General features: G+C 50.6%; 1 protein-coding gene across 2 annotated transcripts in view; it reads left to right on the top strand.

Annotated features, from left to right (window-relative positions):
• The window catches only part of LOC119463364 (protein phosphatase 1 regulatory subunit 12A-like), a 107,762-nt gene extending 93,036 nt beyond the window's left edge, over positions 1-14,726 (top strand). For both annotated transcript variants that reach the window (XM_049656310.1, XM_049656309.1), the window contains 2 exons: positions 13,125-13,275; positions 14,335-14,726. In XM_049656310.1, coding sequence (XP_049512267.1) covers positions 13,125-13,275; positions 14,335-14,699 — 516 coding nt within the window. In that variant the 3' untranslated portion in view covers positions 14,700-14,726. The remainder of the gene's footprint in view (positions 1-13,124; positions 13,276-14,334) is intronic.
• Positions 14,727-18,489: the final 3,763 nt, after the last annotated feature.

Raw genomic sequence — 18,489 nt, 5'->3', positions numbered from 1 at the left:
CCATGAAACTTCCGGTTAACAATGACGACGAATCCAGTACAAGTCGTCTTTGTCAGATGGCGCAAGCTGGCTGTGGTGGCAGAGAAGCGGGGAAGAGATTAATAGAGCCGGAGTCGTTACAGGCATAGGTAACTATACAGTATAGGGATAGAGGTTTTAATAAAGAGAGAAAAGAGTACACAGGCAAAATGCTAGACATTGATAGAAATAACACCCGATTAGCCCGAGCAGGCTAGGTGCCTCATTGTTGCCACACCATTTCAAAGTGCATGTCAATAGAAATAATCGGTAGTTTTGGGAAATGCTAAAGTGTACTAGAACATTCTAGTAATAGTTGCAGCGATAGATCTTATAATGGTCTTGTTAATTTTTTAAACTAGATGGTACAGGATTGGTATAATCTAAGGACTCCTTTTGCTCTTTTCTATCCTTATCCAATTCTCAGCACCAGCCAATCGTGGTAACGCAGGTGGGGTGCACTTTTTTTTGTGGGGTTCCACTTAATTGGGCGACTCGCCTCATAAAGCGACAACAAAAAAATAGCCGTGGAATAAAATTTTGTTATCTCGACCCTGGTTTTTGCTGCAAAAGCTATGCAGTTTACGGTGGACTCCTCCTATGCATGAGTAGTGGGAGTATGTCTTTGCAGGTCGACACGTGATGTATAAAATTGAATCGTTCCATAAAGCCAACCTTTTAACCACTTGACCAAGCTACTGCTCTAATGCGAAGCTTTTGCATGAGAGAAAGAGTACAATAAGAGGTAGGGTCACGTGGCCATCTTGAAGCTGTATAGTCATAAAAATATAGAGAAGTAGGCCTTATAGTCGCGTGATAGACAAGCGGCACATTCTAGTGTTCGCTTTGGTTGCATCTGCTGCGGGGGTTTCGTAATAGGCGCACATGGTGGCATATGACAAACGCGCACGCCGAGGTTAGTGAAAGTTCAAGCGTGTGGCGCAGTTGAGTCTACGTGTTATTACAGTTACGTAACGCACCGAGCCTTGGTGATAGAAATAACCGCGATGGTAATCTCGTGCACCCCGACTCGGCTCCCTTAAGCAGCAGACAGGTGCCAAGGCTGTAGCGAACGAACGCGTCGGGTAACAGCCAACGAGGAAACCTTTCACCCTGCAAACGTGTGCAGGTAACCAAGCCACCCTTCCCACGGCAGTTCGTCTCGTTTGTGGACGTCTTCTGGTAAACAAATTATGCCTAAATTTCGCCCCCGCAAACGTGCAAGCGAGCGTCCAGGGTCCGCAGTGACTGCTTTCCCGTGGGAAAACAAAAATCGTGCTTAGTGCCCAAGGATGGACTGGCGAGCCTTACAAAATAGTGCACATAAATCTGAAGGAAAGGCGCCGAATTTGGCGTTGACAGTGCAGGCTAATGCTTGCACAGCAGATCCGTCTACTAAGCGAAACCGCAACAAAAAGTTATCCCACAATACATCGTGTCTTCCTATGTAGATGCAAGACAGCGGGACAAAAATTTCGCAGCGAAACAATAGACCACTCACGGGCATTCTGGACGGGTTTGGGGCGAGAGCGCTGGCAACTCCACTAACCGCGGTGGTAAGCGCTAGTGACGCTTTGAAAATTCATTACTAATAGGAATGGCTAACAGTGCGGCGTGCAATTTGTGCGGGTGCGACGAAAGACTAGAGCAGCCTTCTGTGTCATTGCCCATCCTTTGATGCTCAACGGCGTACTCTACAAGCTCAACTCAGCCTATTAGATAACAGAGTGCTTGCTCGCAGAGGAAAAGATCCTGGGGCCATGGCCTATGCATTCTAGCATACGAAAGGCTACAAAAACCCTTCTGCACTTCTTGAAGGCGGCTGGACTGTATGAGCGCTTGTGGCGGTGGACCTTCCTCTGTGATCGACTGACTCTTTATTCATTTTTCTTCTCCCTGATCCTTATCTATTCTCCTTTCCCTCTCCCAAGGGTAGGGTAGCCAACCGGGCACGTCCTTGGTTAACCTCCCTACCTTTCCCTTCTCGTTTCTCTCTCTCTCTCTCTCGTCATGGGTCAGGCGCCCCAGTCTCTGCGTTTCAAGGCAACGCATTTGAAGCGAAGAACGACGCGCGCGGTAGCAGAAAACCACTCGTTATACTTCCTACGTGCCTCCATGCCTGTGGCGGCAGGCGCCCCCCACTTACGTACCAAACAATCTCACCATGTCGAATGGTCCGGCAGCCATACATGTGGGCCGAATCCTACCCAAAATGCACCGCGCCCTAGCTAGGACAGTTTCCTAGCTATGCTTATCCAACAAGGAAACTGTCCGTCCGTCCTAGTAAGAATATCTCTTTCAAGATAGAGCCCGCAGGCAACGCGCGACTTTAGCTTTGTGCTGCCTTTCGCTTCAACGCCAACGAAGCGGCGAGAACACAGTGCGCGGAGCTATCAGCAGTCGGCATTTTCTGTCCGATTCGCAGATAGTTTTCTAGATACGGCCTGCGCGGGCCGCGCCAGCGTACGTTTCATCGGTCCGTGCCGTCGCCGGAGTCCTTTGATCACGGTTCATAATGGCACGTACACACTAGCGGCAAAACGCGCGCCGCGCAAGTAGCCGCGAAACAGGTTTTTACTTGCCGCGGCAGGGATCGCTTCTGGACCGATTTTTTGCGGTTTGCCGCGTGCCGCGGATGAAGGAGACCAATGAGATCAGCCCGCTTCCCGACGTGCGTGCGGGAAACTGGTGACATGCGGCCCCATCCAACCGCTCGTTTCGTAGTCGCGGCCGGTGGTTGCCGCAAAATTGTTTCGCACTATCATCTGCACGCGTCAGTTCCCGGACGGAGCTGACGGATAGTTCGAGAAGGGGAGAGGAGTCTATGCGGTCACGTGACTACCGCAGCGGCGCGCCGCCGATTGGTGTGGCCGCCCTGCCGCACCTTCGTTTTGCCGCCGGCGGCGGTTTTGCCGCTAGTGTGTACGTTAATGGTTCGACAAGGATGGACAAGGCGCTGAAGAGCGATAATGGCTTATGATCGGAACGTCATCAGCGCACCTGGCTTCGCCACCTGCAGTGCTTTGCTTGCGTTATCAATGCACCTTGCGCCGCCGTCCGCACCATTTCGTGTCGCCGCAGCGCTGTCGTTTGCACTGGCCGGATCAAGTGTCGTAACACATAAGAACGAAACCGGGCTGCGTGGAGATCAACAAGTGGCACAATGCAATTACGCATACTTATAGACATCTCCCAGAGGAGTTTCTGCTTGACTTTTTAACAGCGAAGCTGTTCTTAGTCGACCCTTCGCCGTCTGTCCGGCGTCACGCAGGTTGCGTGACCAGGAGAGGATGATACAGCTTCGCTGTTCGACCATCGTCGCGGAGTGGAAGGGGCGGTGATTTGACAGCGAAGCTGTATATGGCTAGGCGAAACGAAAACCGTTCGCCACATGTTTCGATAAAGGTCTCCATTGGCTGCGCCGTTAGTGACGTCGTTCCCTGCGTCGTACCCAAGCACGCGCGCCAAGTGCCGCTCGAGAAACTCCCGCCGAAAGCGGGCGTTGGCCCCGGCGAACGCGTTCCCGCCATTGCCACGTTGACGCTGCTCTGCCCGCAACGCCGCCTCCTCGACTCGCCGTTGTCACATGCGTTCGATATCTCGAGTTAGCTCGGCGTTGTGGTTAGAGCATCCGCCCGACATTGGCGCTTGCGTTCCACTATAAACACAAACATGTAACCAATAATTGAGAAACGCTTCAATACAGCGTCAGGATTAACCCACTGCTAAACACCGGGGCCGCACGTTTCAGCTTCGCTGGTTAACCATCTTTACGGAGTGCTTGGGCGGTGTTTTTTTTTTTTTTTTTAGTTTTACTACCTCCATACGTTTCTTTGCCTCTACCGCCATTTTGCTGTTGTCTTCTGCCTGCAGTCCTGCCGATTATACCATTTGGGCCACGTGTTTGTGCCACTGAGCATCTTCCTCGGGGTACGTGTTCGAATATACATGGGCCACTGGGGACGTGCATCTGGGCAGGTGGCACTCGCTCTATGTGCCATAATAGACAAATGGTACAAGAGCCAATAAGTGAAGTCGGCAACAGGAACCGTCTAGCACAAAACTGTAAACATCGGCAGCGCATCACTTCTTTGTTGATAATTGGCAACGCTAATGCGATTCGCAATATTTCTTATGTTGGGTGTGCCTATTGTGACAATGGAAGTAACGAGACAAGCGTTGTGATATGTAGTAGTAGCTAGTGATTTTATCGAAGAAAAATGGCGCTTGTTCATTAGTAAGGGCTTGATGAGTTGACGGACTCCCCTCACGCTTCCTCTCTGACGGACTCCTCTCACACGCTGCGCAATTTGGCGGCGCCGGTGCGCATGAGCTGTGCGCTGCATCCGGAGTCCTCGCTTGGGCTTCCCACATGACATGCTGCGCCATCTTGCGCCGCCGCCGCGAAGTCTGCGTGTGGGCTCCCAGTAAAGTGACTCAAGATGCGTGGGTCGCCGCTCCGTGCGAACGCCGAAATTCCCTCGCTGGCCGCTTGCATTTGTGGCGCTGCTGTAGCTAAAGCATCGGGCTGCTGTGATTTAGCAATACGCGCGACGATGGTTCGATTCACGGCCAGCACCGGATACATTTAAGACTTTATTTCATCAAAAAGCGGCACATACCCTTTGACCGAAGTTGGCGCGAAAGAGGTACGAGTACGAACTTCGTACCGCAAACGTGGTTACGTTCCCAATAATGATAATCGCATTAAAAGGGGACCAGTGCGTGTATTGTTGAGCTACATATAAGTGAAGGCATTTTCGTAAACGTCAAAGGAAGTTGCGCCTATAACTGATTCGCGCATGCGTGCGACCAGCCTTTATTATTATTCCTGCTCACCAGCGTACGCAAAGTAGCATGCATTATAAGTGTACCACTGAAGCAGTAAACTATATGGTAGCGCCTCGTCATATACAAAGTTAACTGTAAATGTAACATGTAGAAATACAGCATTATCATCGGTTGCTGGGGGTAATACTGGGCAGAAATGAGTGCGGAAACGAAGGTAACTCGATCCATATTTATAGTTAAAGAGGGCAGAATCACTGGAACGGTCAAGGTATCGTTTGTTTTAACGTTAAAATATGGGTGTAAGAACACCAACGCTTCCTTCAACACTAATCTGAAACGCACTGAAAACGAAAATCGGCGGTGACAACTGCTAAACGGTATGACCAGAGGAACACACACACACACTCGATGTTTGACGTGCTCATGGAGGCCAAGGATGATGTGTGTTGTGTGATATATTTTTATCACCGCCATCGTCGTGTCGACATTGTTCCCTTTTGCCCTTAACACACATTGTCAGACGTCCCCTAAAATCAATATGCAGAGTCCTTCGAGCAAAAGCTACTTCCTTCAGTTAATTATACCCTAAATACGGCGAGTCTCCTCGATCATTCAATATTGCGTCGGCTAAATATGTCCACATTCCGCACGGTCTAAGCGTCATTCTAAGCGTGACACCGATGCCTCGACGCCATGTACGACTCTACCGAGCAGTCGAAAGCGTCAGCAAACTCCGGCATATCGAACAGGGGCCAGAGGCACTTCTGTCGGCTGCTGAGCGCAGTCTTGTTCCACGAATCGCACGCGGTGAAGCAGAACCTGCGGAAGAACTCTTTCTGCACCGACTTCCAGCCGGCCTTCCTGCCCGAAAGCGTCAAGAAGTCTTCCTTAAGCGCTGCATAAGCCACGCGCGCACTCGTAAGCCACAAGAAGAGCTCGAGCTGGATTTCTGTGGTCTTTCCGGAGCTCCTCGTCGACTGCGCTTCGAACGATGTGTAGCAGCTCATGTGAGACTCGTAACTGCGTACTGCTTCTGGAGTCCAGAGGCTATTGAAGTCGCCGCCATGTATGGCGCCGGGAGCGAAAATCTTGCCCAGTTCCCGGGCCACGATGGCGCCGAGCGTGCCGTAGTTTAGAAGTCGCGTCGAGTTTTCCCAGTGAAACACGTGACGCGTCTGCAACGCGGTGGGGACGAAGATGGAGTCGTGTTCGGCGAGGTAGAAAGCCCTGGTCTTGAACTCCAACATCGAGGAGACGTCCCAAGCGAAGTCCGGCGGGTTGAACTGCGACTGCCGCCTAACATGGGCTCGGGCGCTGATGTAATCCAGCAGGAAACCGACGCCCGATGGCAGCGGCTGCGAGCTGCGGAACGCGACGTTGTCCACGCCGTCGGAGAGTTTCGCGCCCGATACGAATGCTACGGAGTCGAGCGATTCCCGCAGTCTCCGAAGCGTCGGATCGTCCCGCAAGTCCTTCAGGTAATTTCTCCTAAATTTGAGCGCCTTCTTGACCATTTGGAAGAGCGCGTCCACTGGATCGGGCCTCCCGTTGGAGGAGTTGCCTCCGACGACCATCAGGTGCCTCGACATCAAGGTCCAAACTGGCGAGAGAGCGGCGCTCATGGACACGAAGCAGGTTCGAAGAGCTGCCGTCTCGTTGCTGCTGCTGCCGCTTCCTAATTCGAATCTCTTGACGTAGTCGAACTGGAGAAGGTCCGTCAGGAGTTGCACCGCCACGTACCAGGAGAGCACCTCGGGCGCCGCGTCCTGCTGGAAGAAGCTCAGCAAGCTCACCACGTTGCTGTAGTCGCGGACGAGGAGGAATACGCTGCTAAAGTTGCACCGCCTCACGAACCGCTCCATCGATCCGGTAACGACGGCGACAAGCGCCGGCGGCTCCAAGTGCAACTTTCTGTTGGCGATCTTCCGGTAAGGTGACTCCCTTCTGCGATATGATGCGTAGACGCGATTGTCCAGGGACACGACACCCGGGGAGATGAGCTCGGCGAAACGTTGGGCCCTAGAGACGGCGCGTACGATTCTCTTGACGTAGTGTGTGAGCACGGCCTTGATGGGGAACGCGGTCAGTAACGGAATTCCTCTCAGCGCGTACAGGACTGCCGTCGCCTCGACTCTCTGCGGTCTAAGCCTGACGAGTCCGTTCAGGCCGTACCTGAAGGACACCTCCGAACCGACCGCCATCGCCTCGAGCGACGACGTCGCGTTCAAGACTTGTCCCAGGCGCAACTTTCGGAAGAGCAGCGTCACTTCCTGGTCGAGGTCCAGCTGCCCGGTGGCCATGTGCGCCAGGCACTCGGACAGCAGCGTGCTGCCCGTTTCCAGAGCGTCTCGAACCTTTTCGTCGACCGCGTCCGTGGGTGGGTCGGGGATCAAGACGTCGCGCATCCGCGCCATGTACTGGAGTACGGACTCTTCGAGAAAGCCGTTGTCCCGTCGACGTTTAGTCCAGCGGGCGCAGACGTGGGCGTGGAAATCGTCGCACGGACGTACGCTGTGGTCCAGCAGCGAATCGAGCGCCCTCTGCGGGTCGGCGCAAGCGAGGCCGTTGCAGTGGGCGAGCGACGCCGATGCTTGCGGGCCCTGCCTCGTCTTGATGATGTAGATGATCGTGCAGACGATGCAGACGACACTGCACGTGGCGAAGCAGACGGGTTGCGACAGGAACTCTACGCTCACGTTCGGTCCGGTGCTCAGGAGACCTGCGAAACGAGCGATATGTGTTCATAAGCCCCTCCCCCGTCCTGGTTCCGTGTCGACGAGTCGTAGGAACGCGTTGGAGGATGCCTCACCCGACTGTGACCTAGAGGCAGACCCCTGGCCGGGTCGGTCTGTTCCGGGCGAGTCCGCTCCTCTGTCAACAGGATGAGGCCGGCTGTCCATGCTTCTTCTTCTACTACTGCGGTGCTAGGGGCCCTGCTTATATTTGTTGATGATGATGATGTGTTTTTTCACGAAATGAAATTTTGGTCATTTATTGATTCCGGCCAATTCGTGTACTGAGGACGAGTCTAATGTACAGTGAACTGCACTGAAAACTTAAGTGGAAGCTGATTGGCTCTGTACATCTCGACGTGACTCAGCTGTGGTGTGAAAGAGAGAGTAAACTTTAATGAGAGAAAGGTGGCGTGAGGTCGGCCTGAGTGATGTCACTCTAGCCTGCTACACCACGCTGGGGAAGGGGTCTGTAGGAACGACAGAAGCAGGGTAGGAAGGCGAAGGCGGTATGGCGAAGATGATGACAGCTGCTGCACTGTCTACTGTTCGTGTGTAACCCGCACATGCATGCATCACGGCACATCCGCCATGGCTGAGAGGGCACCAGGCTACTGGAGCGGCAGCCAGGATAACCGTCTACGGCTTGCATTATTTGCACAGCTGTTCTCTCCACAGGTGCTATTTGAGCGAGATACCAGCTGCTGCAGGGCGTCACTTATTTGTCGCAGCATCGACTTTATTACCAAGTCCGATGGGCACGTCTCGCAGCACCCTCGTTCTTCTCGTTGGTGTGCGGAGCTCCGAGCCCGCGGTGGTAAGCGTGGTCACGTATTCGTGTCCGGGCTTCTGCTGTCCACTTTATGCGTCACCTTTGGAAGTTAATCCGAGGTCGTCTTAACCACATCCAGCTGGACTGGCGTAACTGCATGGACCCAAGGGTCTCTTGTTTTGATCTTGAGCTTTCTGGCGAAGTAAATGCTTCCTCCGCTTGGGCACTGACGCTGCCGCATCTTCGTGTGTCAGACTGCTCGCATTCATGGTGTTGCAGTGCTGTGATCTCCTTTGTTTTTATCTTCGGACACGTCTCGGGTTTGCCTCATGGGGGCCATCGCAATTCGAGCATTTCGTTGCCTCGGTCGTACACAAAGATTGGTCATGGCTACCTGCGCACCGCAGGCATGTCGTCTGGCCAATACAAAAAGAGCTAACATGTCCCAACTTTAAACACTTGCTGCAGTGGTCGGGGTAAGTAATCACGCACCGGACGCCTCACATAACCCACCTTGACGCGAGCAGGTAAGGTATCTTCCTCGAAAAACAGCTTAACGCTTGTCGAGTGGCCGAAGCGATGGAAATCAACTAAATATTTTGATTGCGGAAGTAAACACCTCTTGCAACTCAGTCGCTAGTGTCAGTGACGTCAAAGATTACTCCAGCCCTAGTTTGATTAGCATGCACAAAGGGGTCTTCCAGATGCCCGAGAATGCGCACGGTTTGCAGTTCTTCTTGGGCGGCTTGCGTCGTTAACTCAATTCTTGGTGATATTTAACCGCACTTCATTTATCCCTTCAGGGGCCACTTTTTAAGGTAGACATTGATCAGCTGCCTGTGTAAAAAATTCAGATTATTCGAGGTGTCGAGAGGCACGTAGCCAATCGGAGGATGCGATCCTGCGGCGACTTGCTCACCCACGTCTCTAGTAAATCTGCGGTGTTTCTTCAATCATTTGCCTTACACGACGGTGAAGTCGCTGTCGGAGGTCCAAGGCCTCGCTGTGGGAGATAAAACATCTGTGCTCGCATGCACTGGTACACACACGCTCGCACACGACGGAAAATGCAGACGTCTTGATTTTATTTAAAATGATGCTTACTTCACAAGGTCTCTTACGTTATCCCTAAGACGACTTGAAGGCTTAAGCCCAAGTGCCGGTGCATTAAAGACGGACACATGACGTACAGATCTTAATTCGTTTAGTCATCCATCTTAATCCGCTTACTCATCCTCTTAATTCGCTTAGTGTATTTCGCTTAGTCATCCCTCTTAATTCGCTGAGTCATCCTTTTAGTTCGCTTGCTCATCATCTTAATTCGCTTACTCCGTAATGAAGAAGACGTACGTACACTACTCTGAAGAAGAAGAAGAAAACGTTTATTGATCAAAAGCATTTTGGTGGAATGATCGGAGCCCCTTTAGTCCAGGGCCCCACTGGCCTCGGCCGCCCGCTTGACCTGTTCTATGAAGGACTTTTGTCCCATCAAGTCTGAGCTGGTTAACACGCCACACAATGGAGCAATGGGAGGCACTACTCTGAAGATGATGCACACCACCAGCAGTATCGAAGAAGCAGCAGCATAGAAGATGACGACGCTGACCTGCACACCCTCAAAATTGTTGCGTGAACATTTGCATATAGGTAGAGAGAGAATAAAACATTTATTATTGAAAATTAATAGCCGTTTTGTGGTCGGACCTCCTAGTCCGGAAGACCATTGGCTTTTGCCGCCGTCCGGGCTCGGTTGACCAGGGCTTGTTGCTGTTCTGGGTCCGAGCTGGACAGGGTCGCCTCCCACTCGACTGTCGTCGGATTATGTTTGGCCGATATTTGCGGATTCTGTTGGCACGCCCAGACCATGTGGTATAACGTGGCCGTCTGGGTACATAATTTGCATTGCGGATTGTATGTCATGGAATCTATCTTTGATAATACATAATGATTTGGAAAGGACAATGTTTGTAAGCGTCTCCATGCTACCTGCGTTGCCTTATCTAATTTGGGATCAGGTGGGGGTAAAGTGCGTCTACTCAGCCGGAGGTGTTGTAGGATCTCAGAATATGAAAGAAGGGGCTGAGGATCGTCCTGGTCAGCGAGAAGTTGTGCTGTGGAGGAATCGGCGGAGCCCCGGTGTAGAAGTTCTCGGACGGAGGCATGAGCAATCTCATTGCCTCGAACTACCGCGTGCCCTGGTACCCACAGCAGCTGTTTCCACTGACCCTCTTGACGTTTGGCCGCAGCCTGTTGCAGTATTGAGTGTGCGAGGTAGCCGACTTGACCTCTTGCGAAATTGCGATACGCCGCCTGGGAATCCGTGAGGACAAAGGTGGCTCTTGGATTACGCATGGCTAAGGCTATACCGGCCTCTTCCATGGCTGTGATGTCCATTCCGGTGGCCGAGATGCAGTCTACCACCTGTCCCCTGTGTACAACGGTTGCCGTGGAGCGGTTGTGCAGGGGTCCGGCGGCATCTACAAAGAAGGCACCTGCGTGATCCGAATACTTGTCGTAGGCTTTGGCTCTGGTAGTTCTCCTGTTTTCATGGTGGACGGGGTGCATATTACGTGGCAACGGGCGAGTGATGATATCCTGCTGCCATTCTGGTGGTAGTGATCGCTTGCTGGCGACCTGAGTGGGTGGATTGATGCCCAGTGCTTCTAGCGTGGTGCGACCTGCTTTGGTGCGTGCGAGCCGAATGACTTGGTTAATGTAATGAGCTTGGAAGAGTTCTGACGCTGTATTATAGATGCCCATTTCAAGGAGCCTGTCATTCATGGCCCATGGTGGTAGAGTGAGGGCTTTCCTATATGTAAGTTGGAGTAGACGGTCCAGTTTGAGTTCGTCCTTTTTGAGAACGCGCAGGTACGGGAAGCTGTAAGTGACACGACTGATCACAAAGGCCTGTACGAGACGCAGTATGTCCGCTTCTTTAATTCCACGGTGTCGATTGGCAATCCTAGATATCATTCGGGAGATAATGGTGCAGGTAGTGCGCGACTTCCTGCACAACCGTCACGTGACCATACGAGCTGGCGACACAAAATCTGCCCCCATCACAATGGGGGACTCTGGCACACCGCAAGGGGCAGTAATCTCGCCACTGCTGTTTAATATAGCACTACTGGACCTGCCTAGGGCACTCAATGAGATACCCGGAATCAAGCACGCTCTATACGCAGATGATATCACTATATGGACCAACACCGGCAGCATGGGACAGATGGAAGAAGCACTCCAACGGGCAGCAGAAACTGTAGAGCGCATCGGTCTCGCTTGCGGACTTCGATGCTCCCCTACTAAATCAGAACTCCTGGTATTTAGGAAGCGTGGCAACCAAATTCCGTTGAATATCCAACTCCATCAATCCCCGGTCAAGGAAGTGGACACTATCCGCGTCCTGGCAGCATACATTAATAATCAGGGCAACAACAACGCAGCAATTCAAAAGCTCTGCATATAGGTAAGACACGATGCCGGGTTGGTGTAGTAAACTCCAAACGGGGGGTATGAGCCATTGATGACGATAGCGTTTGTACATTTCGTGTCGTCGACGCGTTTTCGCTCAAGGGCATTGGAGGTCGACTGAACGATGGGACATATAAGGCTTTCACCTTAATAGCGTTATCAGTTACACACAGAGACACAAATGTTTTCATTGTGCGAGCTGTCGCCTGTACGCAACAACGTAGGGAACGTAACGTCACATAAGATAGTTCAGCACAATGCGTTGACGGGCTAGCTGGTGCGAATCCATAATTACTTTGTTTAGCGCAAAACAATGGACACAAGAAAGACGACAGGACAAGGCGCTACTCTCAGATGACATCATATTATTGCGTCACTCCTTTATAGAGAGCATAATCCAGAAGAACATGCGCAGCAACCACCACAACAGCCGATCACCAGAGCGCACTCATGTGACAGAATAAAAAAAAATAATATTCAGTGCTGTACAGGGTTAAAGAAGGCACACTAATGCACTGCGAACCCAGTGACCATGAAAAAAGCTTCCGATAATTCTCGGGCGGCGGCATCGCGGCTCTTTTTAAGAATCGTAGTATCATGAAACAGCTTTGCACTTGCATATTTTACAACGTTGAGCTAAATGGGAACCTGTACCTGTCGGTATGGATCGCTCATGTTCTCTAAGGCGCTCGTTAACACAGCGCCTTGACTGCCGTACATACACTTTGCCACATCACAACGGAATCTTATGTATACCACGCCGATGCTACAATCTACAACCTTCACGTGGTTATTTTCAAAATCCAGTTTTTAACTTATTTTGGAAATATCGTCGCACAACATTGACAATTTCTGAGGAGCAGAAAACACTACTGGAATTTTGTATCTAGTGGCGATTGTGAGCCACTCTATGGCAATACGGCACAACTTCACGTCTCTTCTTTTGTGTGAGACAGCGTCCAGACATGCCAAACCCCAAGGAAGTAGGCAAAAATAGCTTCGTTTTCAAATAGTGGAATACCATCTGTGCAACATCTGTCACTTTCCGTTCCGCCTCTTTCTTTAAACGCTCGAAATATTCACTTGCGTAAGACCATGAGTCTGCCTGGCGATCGAGCCCCTGCGTTCAGTCGCCGTGCCTGTATGCATTTAATGCTGTTGTCTGCAATCCACTTATTTGTCAAGAGAAGATGAAGATCGTTTAACCCTTTAATTGTGGGTGTGCGCCATGACAACTCAGGTCAGCAACAATAACAACTAGTCTCCTCTTCGGCTAAGTAATGCAGAGCTCTCGAACGTATTTGCCCACGCTAAACCGTCCGCAACCACCGCCAATGCAGGAACGCCAGCCTGTCTTCACGCAGCCCTGGTCTGTGCTCTTGTCGCCACCTGACGGGCCTGCACCTGACGGTGATGAGGAGAAACACGTCAAGAGCAGTGCTGATTGCGGCGTGGAAGTGTCAGCCCTGACCCTTGCGACCAATGTGAAAGGTGGGATGAGTACGCTAACAGCAGAGGAAAAAAGAACGCCAGTTTTCATTGATTCCATCCAGTCGTCGATCTGATTAACTTCCACAGCAGACAGAGTCACCTCCAGTGCTATACAATATTTTAATTGTGCGAATGTTGTTAAATCTATCCCTATTTTTTTTTCGATTTCTTCCAATGCCTGTAATTGTACTGAATTACAAGCACTAGCTGGAATTACTTGAGGCTTTATCACCTGAATTTTATCACCTCCAGCTTTACCATCCGAGTTTTACTACCTCAGCTATACCATCTCAACTTTAACGTGACAGTTTTGCCGTCTGAGGTTTACCGTCTGAACTTCACCATCTCGGGCCTTGTCATCTCAGCTTTACCGTGTCAGCTTTATCACCTCAACTTCACCAGGTTAGTAGGATCCCAGCTTCGCTGTCTGAGCCTTCCTTCCTGAGGATTACCATCTGAGGTTTACTATTTCATCTTTACCAGCTGTTCCAAGCCTCGAGCATTGAAAGTTGCCGATTAATTCCGCCTCACGGACTGCAGTGCGAATGGCAGGCATCAGTGGGCCCACATAAGTGAGAATTTAAGCTCCTCCTTCCTCATTTATTTATTCATTGCGCATCTTTTCGATGGCGCACACGCCGCCTCTTCTTTCTTTGACTCTTCACCGCACTTTGGTTGGCGACTGTCTCGACCCTGGCAGAGGAAACTGGGTCCATCACGGAGATCAAAATTGGACCGATCCCGGAAGCAGCAGCGTAACCAAATGACATATCACGATCCGCTTGGTGGGTCAATCCATGATGTCGGTGTGTACGTGGGGTCGACCTCGTAATGAGAGTTCTGATTTGGTTTGTAAAGCGGGGCGATCGTGGAAGCAGTGCGAACGTAATAGCCCCCTCATGCCAGATAGCTTTAACTAACCAATTATAAGTATTCTCGGCAGCACACCTCGGCATTTCTGCCTAGAAGCTATCGCTTAACTTTGACAGTCATTCTCCTGTGGTTTCTGGCCAATTTGTATACTCTATTCGAAATCTTTCTACGGCCGATGGCATGCAGACGCGCCGACGGGCACTGCCTCGCATCGTTGGTTGCCCAGCTCGGAGACGCCGACGCGATGGCCGCGTGCTCGACCGGCGCCACGAAGGGCCAGCCGCTTGACCGTGCTTTGCTGCTGCCTGATGTCGTGCCTGACGCTCGTCGCGCTGGCCTCTGCTTCCTGCATCGTGCTGGCCATTGTACGCAACGACGAGAAGACGTACGCGCTCGCGTGGCGTGTCATCGGCCAGTTCTTCATCGACGCGGCTGGCTCCCGACGCAGGGCGCGGCAGCCGAGGGTTGAACCCGTCTTGGAATCGACGACGCCGGTGGCGTCGCTTTACGCCCTTTTCCAGGGCATCGGCAACAGCAGTGGTTATGGTTAACGCTGACCGCGGTAAACGAACGAATAAGTAAAGCGCTTATATCTGATTGATTGATTGATTGATGATTGATGATTGATTGACTGGTTGATTGATTTGTAATGATATGTTCGATACTGGAATTCACCAGATACTGGAACTCACATAACGCAACAACGCACAGTTCTATGGTATAGTATGTTGTGATGAAGAAGAGGAGCACCAACGCGCATCGCCGACGCTACAACGAACTGTAAAAACCCCAAGGATCTACATCTACAACTGCCAAAAATCTCGCGGCGCATTCCTGCTTTTTTCTGTCACGCTCTGATGTACCTATGTTGGCCCGCGATATATTAATTTTTTTAAATTTAGTTTTGCGCCAATGCGCACACGAAAGCTGCATACATCTTTAACATACTAGTTGCCTTTTCCTTTTATTTTAACACATGAAACTTATTTTTTGTCTTGAGCATATAAAGGAACAAGTTATAAGGCACGGTGTCGTGCTCGTGGTATTATTATCTCACGCCAACAATATGAACTGTATTGAGTGTTGTCGTTACCTTCCACTTGTACAGAATATATAAAGGGTGTTTTTCTAAGTGTGCTGTAATTAAAAACTGTGCTTACAAGCCTGTTTAACTAAAACTTAGACGTGCCATGTAATGCGCGCAGACACGCTAGTGTGTCTGGCTGCTGAGGCCAAAGTTTATATAAAAAAGTGGATTAGTTTCACGGCACCAAGGGTTGCGGGAAACGTGATTTGTTCGCCATTTTGATTACCACTTCCTATAACTTGGCGGAAACTTTTACCCGCCAATTTAGCTGGCGGCGGCAAGTACCCTTACAATGGTTGTCGCCACCCTAAAACAGCGCACGCTGCCGAGGAGGCGAGCGCCATCTGGATAGTGTTTCTGCAAGTAACCTACCCGGGCGCGACGCTGTATATGAATGGTAGAAATGCTGGAAAAGGAGTTTATGTTTGAGTTTCCTCGTAACAGAATTACGTTTACTCGTATATTCAAATTACAATCCGACGCTATCATGTCTGTAGGTTGTGGTTAAGTCATACTTTACAATTTTTCTAACGTATTTTACTTCGAGGAATTCAATTATAGCTCACTAACGCCACTGCGTCATGCGGAGGGCCTGCGTGGTCGCGGTGATTCGGGATGATTTTCTTCGCCACGGACACCAGCGCTTACGCCGACACCAACGCCGGATTTTCTGCGACACGGGACCGTTAACGCTAAAAAGCGCTGTCTGACCGGATTTGTCCTCTGTCCTTCAGCCGCATAAGACTCCTACTACCGGTATAGCTTTGCGGCAGCGGTGGCGTAGTGAAACTCGTTCCGATCATACGTGGCTTCCGAGATTGCAACGACGCATCTTCGAGCGAAAGATGTACGGGTGTGATCTTGGAGGCCACGGAATTAATATATTCGGAACCTCCGAATCGCGGAGACTGCAGTGATGCCAAATCACGTGAACATTCCAACACCGCCTCCTGCCAACACCTCTTTTCCTGTGTTCTTTTGCGTGCAAGGAAACGCGATGATGATGATGACAGCTGCGAAAGAGCGCTACGAAATTTGGAGGAAACAGTGCACTTTAACGATGTAACGCTTCGCACTCGTAAACTTCAACGTGAACAACGTCCCCAGTATCCGGTCATTGTGGTGCTTGCGGTTATTGTGGCGCTATACCACTTTACCGTTGGGTACGTTTTTCATTATCGTGGTGCCTCGCCATTAAAACGCGGTTTTCACTCGAAAAAAGGAAGTCGAGCTTCCAACCTCGCGCTCACAGATTACGTAAGCATGCGAATAGTTCCACACGATGGGTTATATCGTCGTCACGAGTTGTTTGTACGATTGGGGTCGTTAGGCAACGCTCAAAAGTGGGATCGCGTTGCATCGATACGCCGTGCCGTACTTTGCGAAGTATTCGATAGTACGTCCTTGATCGCAGTGTTAGAGATTATATGGCCAAGGATGTCGGACATGGCGCGGGTAAATCCCGGTATAACAGCATCCTCATCGGCATGGATATAACTTGTGCCCCAATGCACAGACAGGTAGACAGCGCCAAGTGCGTTTTCTATTTTTATCTATACACGTGCTGCCAGGGGGGCTGCCTTCCGCACTTGGCGGCGATTGTGCGGGAAGGTTTATAACTCGGAAGACCTAAGTGGGAGGAAAGTCGCGAAACGACAGCAAAAACACGCTCGGGAAGCGAGAAAGCGGAAAAGCGTCTTCGTATAGCGAGTCCATCGTTCGCAAGGACGCATCGAGACGGAAACACCGCTGCACCCTTCTAAGTCAAAGAACCTTGTTTATGGCGCGGCGCGCGTCGATCGCAGACAGACGACACGTGATGTGACCGAGTATGCGCACGCATACATTTCGCCGCTTCTGTCTTGTTTGTTTGTTTGTTTGTTTTGCTTGTTTGTCTGATTTGTCTTCCTTGTATGTGGCGTACTTTCTATTAGGCAGTCCTGCATAATGCGCGACATTTCTGGCGTCGCGTTTTCGAGACTTTCCCCTCCCTGTATATACGTTGACCTCGCGTGAACGTCGTCGAGGAGCGTGTTTCGCATTCCTGCTAGTCATCTAGCGTGGCCGCGGCCGCGAAGCAGACGACAAGTTGCGAAGAAAGCGCGTTTTGAGCCTTTTTCGTTTATTTTTTCGTTTACTTTTTTGCGCATGTGGCTTATTGACGTATTAAGGCGAAAGCCTTAGCATCTCTATGTTTCAAGGTCGAATTGTGAGCTGCAGAAAGTCACGTGACCCAAGGAAAGGCAGAAGCGAAGCAAAGCATGTCCAGCCGTATATAAGAGATGATTCATGATTAGCAAAGTTAATTAACAGATTGATTAGTGATTGGATTAAGGGGGATGAAGGAGGATTGAGGTACATTAGGGTGGATTAAGGACGATTAAGGTGGATTAAGGTGAAATACAGTAGGCTTTATAAGGCTTTCGCCTTCGCGTCTCTTAGGCGATAGCTAAGGACACATGGGAATTTTTCCCCCAAACTCATAGCCGCCAACTCTCGCGAATTTATTTCTTTTTCGTGAAGTTTACGCGTTTGAGCTGTTTCTACGATTCTATGATTGTCCCGTCAAGTTTTACTCAAAATAAATTCCGTTCGCGAAAAATAACTGTTTAAGGTGTTGAAAGATACGGGGTGGCACAGGATTGATAAAAAAATGCGTATGAGAAAAAAAAATTGTGACGTAAACGGCGAGGAGAGAATTCAGGCACCCTATTGTGATCCTCCTTGATTTCCTTGATTGTATATGGATGGATGAATGCTAGGAGCGTCCCCTTTGGAACTGGGTGGTGGGTTGCGCCACCAAGCTTTGGTTGTTATATTTCCTAATGCCCTACACGTCTTTAAAAAAATTACACGAAGAATTTTCCTAACCAAAGTTTCTGATACCCTATCGGGAACTTTGTCTTTGTACTTTGCGCTGCCCTCTTGTGGCAGTTCAAGACAACATATTCTAGAGGGTTACGTTGTCAGCTGCATTGAAGATGACTCGCCTGCGTGCGTGCGTCTTCGGGTATTTTGTCCGCGGAAATAAGAATACAAGCGTGAAACCGTAGTCTACATGGCATCTTCGCGCGCTCAGCTGTTGCTGAAATGTGACGCATCCCCGTTTTGATCCGCACGTCAACTATAGTAAGCGTCACGTTCGGGTCCCTCTGTGACAGCTTGACTTCACTGAGCCGAAAAAGAATTCGGGGTAGCTTCCACTAGTGGCGCAAGGCTAAAGACACGGCGGAGCTGATCGGTTCCTAGCTGGT

This window comes from Dermacentor silvarum, chromosome 9 (assembly GCF_013339745.2).
Source record: "Dermacentor silvarum isolate Dsil-2018 chromosome 9, BIME_Dsil_1.4, whole genome shotgun sequence".
Classification (NCBI taxonomy): Eukaryota; Metazoa; Arthropoda; class Arachnida; order Ixodida; family Ixodidae; genus Dermacentor; species Dermacentor silvarum.
Note: the sequence above shows the minus strand (reverse complement) of the source record. Positions and strands in the feature narration are given on the sequence as shown.